Source organism: Miniopterus natalensis, chromosome 4 (genome assembly GCF_054644295.1).
Source record: "Miniopterus natalensis isolate mMinNat1 chromosome 4, mMinNat1.hap1, whole genome shotgun sequence".
NCBI lineage: Eukaryota > Metazoa > Chordata > Mammalia > Chiroptera > Miniopteridae > Miniopterus > Miniopterus natalensis.
The window spans coordinates 86,857,242-86,869,242 of NC_142084.1; the positions used below are offsets into that span (position 1 = coordinate 86,857,242).

At 50.3% G+C, this 12,001-nt stretch overlaps 1 protein-coding gene across 1 annotated transcript in view; it reads right to left on the reverse strand.

Annotated features, from left to right (window-relative positions):
- CCNJL (cyclin J like) overlaps window positions 1-11,525 on the reverse strand; it is a 40,623-nt gene extending 29,098 nt beyond the window's left edge. Inside the window, exon 1 of the mRNA XM_016214016.2 lies at window positions 11,435-11,525. Coding sequence (XP_016069502.1) covers window positions 11,435-11,497 — 63 coding nt within the window. The 5' untranslated portion in view covers window positions 11,498-11,525. The remainder of the gene's footprint in view (window positions 1-11,434) is intronic.
- Between the last annotated feature and the right edge of the window lie 476 nt (window positions 11,526-12,001).

Sequence of the window (12,001 nt, forward strand, 5' to 3'; positions counted from 1 at the left end):
GACATCAGAGAAGCTGGCCGGGCCAGGGGTGTGACCCTGCTTTGAGCGTGACAACCACTTTATAAACGGCCCAAGGTGCAGAGCAGAGCTGAGCTGCTCTCCCATACCAGCCACCAAAAGAAAACCACTCTGCTCGCCTCTGCGCATCCCACCATAGCCATGCTCATCCTCACTGCTGCCCACCACTGCCTCCCGAGGGAGGCTGGGCCTCCAGGCACTGGGCCAGCTGCTTGGGAAACAGCTGCCGGGGTTGAGTCTGCCTGAGAACAAAGCGTAGCAAGACATGAAGACACACCATGGGGTAACCGAGGTGACCAACAGGAAGTGGAGACTTGCAAACTGAAAGGGAAAAAGAAAGGGGAGGGGGTAGGTTGGTTGTTCAGAGGCTACAGGAGGCTGACCTGGGAGGCCCTTCGAGGCCAGAGGATCACTCCCCTTCCCTTCTGCGCCCTGTTGCTTCATAAACCCGAAGAGGCATTTTCAGTAAAGAATCGACATCTGTGTGGGCTACTATTTCAACAGAAAGCCAAAAATGCCAGGGACATCCCTTCCTGCTGACGTCCGGCCTGTAGCTTCCTTTCAGTAGACAGAGAAAGGTCATCCCCGGCCACCAACCAAATCTCTCACCAGCCCCCCAAACTCAGAAAATGGCATGGGGGGCTGGCTCCAGACACACCTCCTCATTCCCAGGAGCCAGAGGCTCTGCCAGGCATCCAACTGTGGCCAAAGACGTGTCTGCCCACCCCACTGTGGTCCCCCTCCCACCCACGCCACTGAGCCCTTCCAATACCTCCATGGACAACACTTGTGGCCTTTTTATAACCCTCCCCACCCTTTACTTCAGCAACACCCTAATATGACCCCATCCGCAACTCCTCGGCCAGGCGGGCCCCTCATTCTCTCCCATGCCTTCTGTTGTCTAGGGCAGGGGTCACCTTCCATATGCCCCTTCCATGCTGTTTTTCTAGAACAGGTCCACCCCTTGGATCTTCCCTCCTTTCCTCCTGGGTCACCATTCCTAAGCTGTGGCCTCATAAGCCCTTTATCCCACACTTCCGACTCCCATCCCCAATTTCCAGATTCCTTCTGATGGCTTCTCCTGGGCACCCTGATGCTAATATGCAGCCCAAAACAGGTCAGTAAAGCAACCACCACCACTACCCACTAGTTGCTCCAGCTGGGACTCCTTTCCCCTGCTGATCCGTGGTCCCGGATTCCTTTAACTGCAGTAAGTTGACCACAGGCACTGGAGTCTCCTGGGAATTTACTGAAAAAAAACGGAAGCCTCCCCCACCCCCGTACTGAATTGGATAGTGCCTCCCCACCAAGAACGCTCACGTCTACCCTGAACCTAAGAATGTCATCCTATTTGGAAACAGGATCTTTACAGACACAATCAAGTTAAAATGAGGGCCTAATGGATTAGCTTGGGCCCTAATGCAATGACTGGTGTCCCTATAAAAAGAGAAAACAGAGATGCAGACATACAGAGGAAAGACGAGGCAAAGGTGACACAGAAAGGTGGCCACATGAAGAACGGAGTGACGCAGCTACAAGCCAAGGAATGCCACAGATTGCCAGCAACCACCACATGCTAAAAGAGGCAAGGAAGGACCCTCCCCCAGAGCCTTTGAAGGGAGCATGGCACTGACTTTGAACTTCTAGCCCCCAGAACTGTGACAGAATAAACTTTGTTTTAAACCACCCAGCTTGAGGGAGTCCGAGGAACCTACTACATTCCCTGCTTGCTGGTTTACTGCACCAGGCTTCCTGGGCACGGAGCTGGGCACCTGTCTGTGCTTTACAGCTGACGCTCGACTATAAGCTCCGTGTAGGTAGAGAACTCGGTTCTGTTCACCACTTATAGTCGCGCATCGCTTAATGACAGGGTACGTTCTGGGAAACGCGTTCTTAGGTGATTTCGTCAGTGTGAATGTCATACAGAGCACTTACACAAACCTAGATGGCATAAAAAATCATTCCATTTCTTATTATGCACCTAGACTATATGTACAGCCTATTGCTCTAGGCTACAAGTCTGTACAGCATGTTACTGTACTGAACACTGGAGGCAACTGTAACACACTGATAAGTATCTGAGTATCTAAACATAGCTAAATACAGAAAAGATACAGAAAAAATACGGCATACAGGATTAAAAATGTACACCTGTAGAGTGTACTTACCATGAGTGGAGCTCGCAGGACTGAAAGTTGCTCTGGGCAAGTCAGTGAGTGAGTGTGAAGGCCTAGGACATTACTGTACACGACTGCAGACTTTCTAAACGCTGTCCCCCAAGTCCTCCCCTTGTTCCTTCTAACAGGTCAGAAGTAGAATGTCGAAGCTGTCGGTGCTGCTCCATGAACAGGGATGTGGGCTGGATTGATTAGAAACTGACTGAAAATTGAGGAGACACTGGCTGGATAAGCCCTGGCTCACAACACTTACTGTCAGGAGGGAGCAAAACGTGGTCTGAGGACCAGCAGGAGTAAGAAATGAAGGCGGAGAGGCAGAGAAACAGAGGGATTGTCACGACCAGAATGCTGACTCCCTCCTTCCAAAAAAGGCCTCCTGACACCTGGGAAGATGTTGGTAGTGGTTTGACAAAAATTCCCCCCAAAGCCGATTCATGGCTCGACTTAAGAGTAACCATGCAAAAATGAACCCTGAAGTATTAAGGTAAAATGGGGTATGTCTGCAACTCGGTTCCAGGGGGAAATATGGGGGGAAAGAACGGTAAGGCAAATGTTTTAAAATGTTCACAACTGTGTACCGGGCTGGCCGCTCTTCCGTAAGTTTGAAATTATTTCAAAACAGAAAGTTAACACAAAAGGAGAGACCAACAAGAGATTTCAGCTCCGAGTCAACAGCCTAACACCCCCCACCCCCCACGGGCCTTCTCACCTCCTCGGTAGCCGCTCAGAGCGCCGGCCTGCTGAAGGGGAAGTTCATGTTACACCATCACCGACTTCAAGGCTGGCTGCAAGTCCCCTGCTTGTCCAAAGTCAGACTCGGGACAGCACATTGCAAAGTTTTAAGGCTCCAGCTCTCCCACTTAACAGGGGGACCCTGGCCAAGTCCTTGTGCCCTTGGAGGCCGTTTCTCTACCAGAAAGATGGGGTTATTGGCAGCCATGCTACCTACCCCACACGCAAGACTATTTCAACAGTGAGGTCCGGGAAAGTGATGTGTGGGCTGTAACGCACAGACCTCAGATAAGGCGTCCGTGATGTGTACATACTTGGGGGGGGGGCTTGCCTGCAGCAGATGCTTAGGCCTGCGGAGACACAGGCCTGCCGGCCTGCCCCTCACAGGCCTGGGAAGCTGGATCCAAATGAAACAATCGCATTTATAAGTGAGTAATTAAAAATTGTGCTGAGTGCTAAGGGAATAACCCAGAGTGGTCTGAGAACATATAACCAGGGGCCCAGCCCTGACCTTGTCTGGGACTCAGAGAAGGCACCTCTGAGGAAGTGATGCTTGAGCTGTCAGCTAGAGAACAAGCAGGCTAAAAGCCCACAGAGTACGGATGTATATAAACCAACTGCTACTAGTGAACTCAAGTTAAACAGCACCATGAAGAAATAATAGGCCAAATCAAGGGTAGGGGACCTTCATCAGGACAAATGACCCGTTTTCTCCAAAAATCAATGGATAAAAAAAAAAGTGTTTTAAGGGGATGGGAGGCAGGAAGATTATTAGAGTATAAAAGACTTAAGAGTAAGTTTTTAAGAATGGAATGCATGGGCCTTATCTGAACCACGACTGAAGAAATCTACTATAAAAGCCATCTGATGGTAAGGTTCTCTATCTTGATTATGGTGGTAGTTACAAGAGTGTATACATTTGTCAAAACTCACTGTACACTCTAAACTGTATGCATACTTAAGATCTGCACATTGCACTATATATAGATTATACTTCAATTTAAAATAATAAGCAGCTCCACTTAAATATCCAACAAGCAGATGAGTTCGTGGGATCATAGTGTATCCACACATTCAAACATTACCCATGATACTACAGAATAGTTACTGACATAGAAAGCTACTTAGTACATACAGTTAAACTTAAGTTATACTGTAAATACACAGTGTTCTGAGCAAGATACTTTCCAGTTTTACTAAAATAAATAAATAAATAAATAAATACCCAAAATTAAAATGTATTGTGATGATACACACAAAAGAGCTTATACCAAAATGCCAGCAGAGATCACTTCTAAGTGGTGGGACCGTGGGGGGAATTTTACTTTCTTCTGTTTGCTGGTACTTACTTTTGCAGTTTCCTAAACAAACCAGGAAGAAAACACTGTCATGTATGTGTGTATAGTAACTTATAAAAAGGGAAAGAAAAAGAGAGAAAAGAGCAGAATCACAGTGGCACTGCCTCCTGCCAGGTGCTCAGACACAGTAGAGAATGGCTGGCTGCACTCCCTTTACCCAAGGTGCTGTGTGGTTTAGGAAGACAAAGAACAAGGCAAGGGCAAGGGCACAGGGCCAGCTTGAAGCCTTTAATGTCCTGCCCTCACTTAGCACAGGTTCCCCCAGCCAACCAGAGTGCCCGCCAAGCCCCTTCCCCACATCACAACTCAGAGGCCCCGGAGGCTGACGAGTGCTCCTACACCCCCTTTCTCCTGGGACACCTGGAGGAGGGTGGAGCACGGGGCACTGTCCCTGTGTGCAGATGAAAGGAAGGCTCCCAGGTCACGTGCTTCTTCTATAGGTAAGAAGCACTGAGACCAAGTCTGGGCTGAGTGTCGCGGGCGTTTTGGTATTCTAAGTCCTGGAGGACTCGAGACAGGGCGCCGAGTTCTGATTCAGCTCTGTCTCCAGCTTCCTACAGAATACAGGTGAGGCATGGGGGTCGGGGAGTCTCCAAGCTGAACACCACCCTGACCGACATCTCTTCCAGCCCCCCAACCCAATTTCTTACCAATCTCCTATCCTCTCTATCCACCTCCGGGGAGAGCCCAGATCACCTCTGTAGGCTGGACAGCAAGAAACGCCTCCTTATACTAAGCCTCACCCTCACCTCCAGGGGCCCTGGAGGGCCAGTTGCTTAGGGTCACTTGAGCACCACGAGCATAAGGCAGCCCTGTCAGTAGGCAAGGGCTTGTGAAAGCCAGGATTTGGGTTTGCAAAGCCTGAATGACACATTCCTGGAACTCAGCTCGGCAGACACGTGCCGTCGCCAGTGTCTGGAATGCTTTCTTATAGGGTAGAGCTGGGCGTGTCTCATGATTTGCAAAAAACTGCCCCTAGGGGTGCAGAAATCCAAAAGGAGGGGAAGGGAATAGAAAAATCAATGCAGGGTGACCCAGGCAAATAGCTGAGTGTGGACCTGGGTCACCACCTTCTATAAGGAGACAGATGTTCAGCCTTACAAGGAAGAAATTCAAGGCATTTAAGCGGAGGAGAAGAAATGTTAATGTTGGGAGAAATAAAGGTTGTGCATGCTTCAGAGGCCACTAGAAAATGACATGGTTTTACTCAGGGGCAAGGGATGGCGCTGGAATGAGATTCTACCACATCCAGCTGTTAATAGTTCAGGCAACAAAGGGAGGCCCCGAGATGTCCCTCTTACTCTGGCAGGTGAGAACAGCCCACCACGTCCACCCCAGGGACAGGCGACAGCAAAGGCCAAATCACTTCAAGGTGAGACACACCGCACACAGGTGAGGCACCAGGACCCACCAGGACCAATTAAGGGAAGCCGTGCAATCAGCCCTCCCCAATGCCCACGGCAAGGCCAGAGCCCACAGCTGGCAGCTTCCCAGGACGGTTTTGGGAGATCCTAGCTCTAGTAGGACCCTTGTAACACAAACTAAAATACAGACCTACAGTGTCGCAAATGGCAGAGCCTCGGTTGTTCCCTGCCTTGTGCTTCTCTTCTCTGCTTAAATGGATGTTCTTTTAAATAAATGTACATTCAAACTCACACCCTCTCAGTCTTGAAGTTCCCCACCTATAAGTCAGGGTCAAGTCCAGCACCGAGGGCGAGTGAGATAATATATATTCCTGTGCTTGGCACATTTCCTGAAACACAGTAAATGCTCAATAAACAGCGGTCACTCACATTATCATCACTCAACGTCGCTTTTTGTTGGTGGTGTTATGGAAGATCTTTGTATGAATTCAGTCATAGCCCTGGCCGGTTTGGCTCAGTGGTTAGATCATCCACCAGCAGACAGAAGGGTCCTGGGCTCGATTCCAGTCAAGGGCACGTGCCTTGGTTGCAGGCTCGATCCCTGGCCCCGGTTAGAGAGAACAGGAGGCAACCAATCAATGTGTCTCTTTCACACCGATGTCTCTTCTCTCTCTCCCCCTTCCACGCTCTCTGAAAAGCAAAGGAAAAAATATCCTCGGGTGAAGACTAAGTCCAGTCACAAGTCAGTAAAAATGTCCTTTATACGTCCACTGGTTTAAGAAATGTGGTCTCAGAGGGTTCAAGTTCTCTAGGTGTGAAAGGAATTACGTTATAGGAGTAGGAAAAGCGCATTCATCTCTGCAGATCTCAAATCTGGGGCAGGGCGAGAAGACCCCAAAGGTCTTCCGTGGCTCCAGTCCTGAGAGAAGGCAAACACCTGAGGGAGGAGGCGGCCGTGGCCCAGGAAGATAAACCTACCAGGTCATGCCACGTAGGACTTGTCACATGGCTTTGGGAGGGTAGGATTTCCCCCATCCCTGAAGCATCCCCAAATCCCCCTATGCAGAAAGTCTTCCACATCCTCAAGAAGCCTTAAATCACAGCATGAGGGTCCTTAAACGTTTTCTTTGTTTCCTAACATAACCACTTCCTACTAATCAGAGTGTGAAAATTATATGTCAGACGGACATAAAACAAAAGAACAGACCAAATTCTATCTATTCTGCTGCTCATTAGGAGATAAAATTCCAGGAGAAAAGCAGAACCTCCTGGAAGAAATCTGGGGGAGGGTGATCTGGGCTCAACCGGTAGTTCTTGTTCTAAGATCCTTACACTGGACTTTGGTTCATGCCAGTAAATCTGCTCTTGGGAATTCCACTTCTAACCCCTTCCCCTATTCCTCTCCTCCCCCTGAATTATCCGGGAGGAGAAGATGCAAGTCTGTAGAGAGTAGGGAGGCAGCCCCCACCTGGTCTTGCGCCTGGCACCACAGCCAGCATCATAGCCATTCACACACACTGCCCAGCCAGGACAGGGGCATCCCCTGGCACGTGCCAAAGACCTGACTAGGATCCCTGAGAAGCGCTCCTGCACATCCATTCGATGTGCCCCAGGAGGGTCCATCTGAGCCTGGTCCTTCCCTTCTGGGCTCTCCCAATGCTGTACCTGCAGCGGGTGAGGCAGTGGACACCCCTGGGCCCCTCTCCACACCCGACTCTGGTCTGGGAATGTCGAGACACCCCTCAGGGCTGCAAGGAGCTCACAGTCAAGTGGGCAGGACAAGTTACTACACAGGGTGACAAGCACCGTGAGAAAAATGAGCATGAGGTTGGGGCCAGGAGCCGTGGTGGAGGGGAGAGGCTTGAAGGACAAGGAAGGTGGCCCTCAACCTGTTGTTGGACTCGAGACTCGATTCATTTTAAACTCTGGTGTGTGCATTTTTCCAGGGGGAATAAAAAAGGTGGCTCTTGGTTTTAATCTGAGTATTCGCGAGGGCACATACCTTCTTACCAAAAAATCATCACCGACAGCCTCACTGTCACGACCGGCCTGATGATCCGCTCCTCCCCTCATGTGAAATGCAGAAGTCCAAGGGCACAGGTGGGACAGGCAAGAAAACTGACTCCCCTGTCCTGGCTGGCACCCCCAGCCCCAGCAGAAAGGACAGAAGGGGGAGAGTCAAAGGAGGGGTTCTACATATGCTCCAGTGGAAGCAACAGGGCCAGGAAGGATGCTCGAAGGCGAAGTTTAAGGCTGAGCATGGGATACAGGCAGCCTGAGAGGCAGGACAGGGAGAGGTTTCTCCAGAGGGGTATGGGTGGAGGAAGGGTTACATTCTCTCCTCGCCAGTCAGGGCGCCTGATCAGGGCTGGTTAGATCTTGCTGATGGGGTCTAGCTCCTGGTTCCAGATCTCAGCAAGTGTATAACTTTTGGCAAATTGCTGCTTTTCCCACCCTCAATCCCACTGCAAGCCCATAATGGTCCAATGGAATAACAATGTCTTTCTTATAAGGGCTGCCTGTCACAACTGTGAACCCCTCAGAGGGTGGTCACAAACCCCAAGCTTACCCTGACCATGCACGTGAAAGGGGCTGCTGGCCTCAGATGCCTCGCTTGTAAGTGGAAAGACACCTGTCATGTCCCCGCCACGCTTCTCACACAGCTGTTAGGTTCTCTCACTTACTCCTAACAGCCTGTAAAACATTCTCTCCAGTTTACAGACTCGGAAACGAAGGTAGAGTCATTATTTCATCATTCCGCACTGGGGAGGCTCTGTTCTAGGCACTGAATAAGGCACTGAACAAGGCCTATTCTTGTGGGGCAGATATTCTGGGGGAAAGGTAATAAACAGAAAATAATTCCAGATGCTGGCAAATGCTATAAAGAAAACAAAACAGGATGATCTGATAGGCTGACACAGAGGAACAGAAATAGAGAAAAGTGGACTCCAAATACAGGGAACAGCCGTGCAAAGGCCCTGAGACACGAATGAGCTCGACTTACTCAAGGAAGAGAAAGGGGGTTAGTGTGGGAGCAGGTGGGAGACAAGGTAGGAGAGCAGACCAGGGCCCAACTGTGTGTGGTATTCCAGGTGGTGGTAAGGGCTGGGAATTTTATTGTAGGTACCATGTGATGACAGCTGAAGGTCTTTAAGCAAGTGACACAACTTAAGTTCCGGCTATTTAGAAGAATGAGTGATGGGGGCCAGGTTTAAAGAGGTTTGGAGAGGTTAAATGAGCAGCTCAGTTTTACCACCATTCCTAGTGTGCATCCAACACCAAGGTGCGTTTCCACAAGGATACATTTCACGCACTGTAGTATAATGTTATATTGGAATGTCTACCCCACAAAGTGGGGTTCCCACTATCTCCGTGATCCCAGCCTCACTTCCTGCCACAGTCGAGAGAGGTGAACAGCTCATGGTTGCAGGACAACAATTCAACAGCAAATAAGGAAACATGCTCTGTACTCATCTGGCCACTTTCAGCAAACAGTGAGTGTCTGCTGTGCACCGGGCACTTGTAAACTTGTTCCACAGTGTTAGAAATGTGTTATTAGAGTACATGTTTAATAAAAAAATTACTCTGGGGAAAATAAAGGGCCAGCCCTCATTCCTTAAGAAAGGTGAAGCTAGTGTGGCTACTGAGTTACCCTGGTCTTCACTTTTCTCTCCATCAAGTCAATTTTTCCCGAGAAGCATCTTCTTTTTGAAGAGGGAGAAGAAATAAAGGAGAGAAACAGTTAATATACTGGGGAGGCAAGACATAACAACCAAAGGATTTACCCTCTAAGACCAGCTTCAAATCACAGGTGACCCTGACCATCAACCCCTGAGTGAGTTTTCTATTTCTAACCTGTAAAACCTGAACAAACCTGTCCCCCCTCGAGGTAGTGAACTAATCTGGCACTATGGCATGGGTGAGGCACAATTAATGGGATCTGCCTGCCCTGCTCCTTTGAGTGGCTAGAAGAGAGATAAGAACACTCACTTACATATAAAAGATTCTCAGATAACTGAGTTGGTTGAGTTTATACTGTTCTTAGAAATCTGCCCTGCTGGAAAGGGGCAAATAAGGTCAAAGTCATTCCTCCCAAGCTATGAGCAGAACTGAAAACCACCTGAGCCCATGCTAAGCAAGGACATCCGATTTCCACGGCAGCCCTCACTAATCCATTTAGCCACCACCTCCAGAAAAAGACCAAGACTGCCTGGTCTACCATCCCACTGCCCCGCTCTTTAATTAAACCACCGAGACCCGATTTCTTCTCCAGAGGCCCAGAATAGGCTGCACCTTGACCCCTCAGCTCCAGGGAGAAGACCAAGGGATGCAAAGGAAAGTTATAGCCTGGACAAGCAACGCAAGACAGACATGGACCAGTAGGTACAGAACAAAAGAAAAAACAACTTGGCTGAAAGACAGCTACTTCCAAATGAGGAAAAGACCCTGAACAGCTGGTGACTTTTTAAGCAGAATTCCATGGCCACTGGGTGCAAATGCACTGGATGTGGGACCTGTCTGTGTAGGGACTCAGATACCCCACTGAGAAGACCTCTCCCTCCCTGTACTGGGTTGAGTAGTATCCCCCAAAGTCATGTCTACTTGGAAACTCAGAATGTGACCTTATTTGGAAATAAGGTCTTTTCAGATGTATAGTAATTAACTAAATTTAAGACGAGTTCATGCTGGTTTAAAGTAGACCCTATTTCAATGACTAGTGTCCTAAGCAGAGAAAACAAAGACACAGACAGACAGGACATTCAGACACTACAGTGATACATCCACAAAGCAAAAAAAAATGCTGAGGATTAGAATGGCCTGGCCATTGGACTTGTAGCCTCCAGAACTGTGAGAGAACATATTCCCACTGTTTTAAGCCCTCATTTGTGCTACTTTGTCATGGTAGCCCTAGGAAGCCATAGGCTCTATTTCACACCTGTTCCCCAAACCACGCGTCCCAGTTTCATCCCAGGGGCGGCAGGCAAGACACACAGGCCATGCCTCCAGCCCACCTGGACTTTCCACCCAGTCAGTGCCCCTTCTGCCTTTGAGGAGAGGGGAGTCCAGGGATCACATTTCAGCTCCCCCCCTTCTGCCACCGGAGGCAAACTGGCAGGGGAGTGTTTTGTTTTCGCCTCACATCCCCTAAGATTTATAGCCTCTCATTGAGATTAGTATTTCTTAAAGTTTATTCAGCGCCATCCTAGAGATATGGGAGGGGGGTATAACTATGATACCTGATCTAATATTTCTTTATATTGAATCACTACTTTTACTAACTTTCTTTTTTTGGGATTATATTTCTTTAAAAAATTTTTTTTTATTGTTGACATTATTACAGATGTCCCCCATTTTCCCACCCTTTGCCCTGTCCACCCGGCCCCTGCAAGAACTGCTACATCGTGACAGTAAATGGGAGGGAAATCAGCATCGTTCATCCTATGCAAAACTTGCTAGGTACGTTTTTAAATTGCACATTAAAATGTTTAAGCCCATTCATCCACCTTTTAAAATAGCCTCGTGTGACAATATTACGGGAAATACCACCTTAAAGAGTAGAGCGACTCGGTTTCGCTGGCGGGGAGCTCTGGGCGCCTAATTAGAAAAAACCAACAACTTAAGCTCTCCCATCTCGTTTCTCCCCGGACTCTCCGGGAGAAGGCTCTGGGCAGGAGCGAAGGAAGGCACCGAGAGCTCCCAGTTCTCCCGGGGGCGACCCGAGCAAACAGCCGAGAGCGAAAGGGACGGGACTCAGCCCGGAGCTGCGGGCCGGGGAGGGACTGACCTTCTCGCGCAGCGCGCAGTGGACGTCCGAGGCGACGCGCCCTTCCCACCAGGGCTCATCCATCACCGCGTCCGCAGCGCCGCGATCCGAGGCTACCGGGCTCTCAGGGCGCCCCCTGCGTGGACACGGGCCCCTCAGCGGCCGAAGCGCGCCCCCCGCTCCGACCCCGGCACCCCTATCCTCGCTCGCCCCCGGCCCCGAGCCCCCTCCTGCCCACCTCGGCAGAGCTGGCGGTCATCTCCCGTCCGGGGAAGGTTGCGGTGTCCCCTCCCCTCCGTTCGTGGGACCTGGGGGGGGGGGGAGACCTGGAGCTGTGCAACAACTTGCAGAATTTTTACCTCCCCTTTTGCAAAAGTTGCAGGGAAAGTTGCCGACTCCGCTAGCTCGCCCGAGGCGGGGGCTCCGGCGGCGGCCACCGGCTCGCAGTTCCCAACTCCTCCCCCGCCGCCCAGCCTTTGTCCTGCTCCCACATCCTGCCCTCGAGCCCGGGCGAAACTCACGCATCCCTCTCCGGGCGGGGAGTGTTGCGGGCGCCGGGCCCCTCCCAGGGCCGAGGCGGCGGGCCCT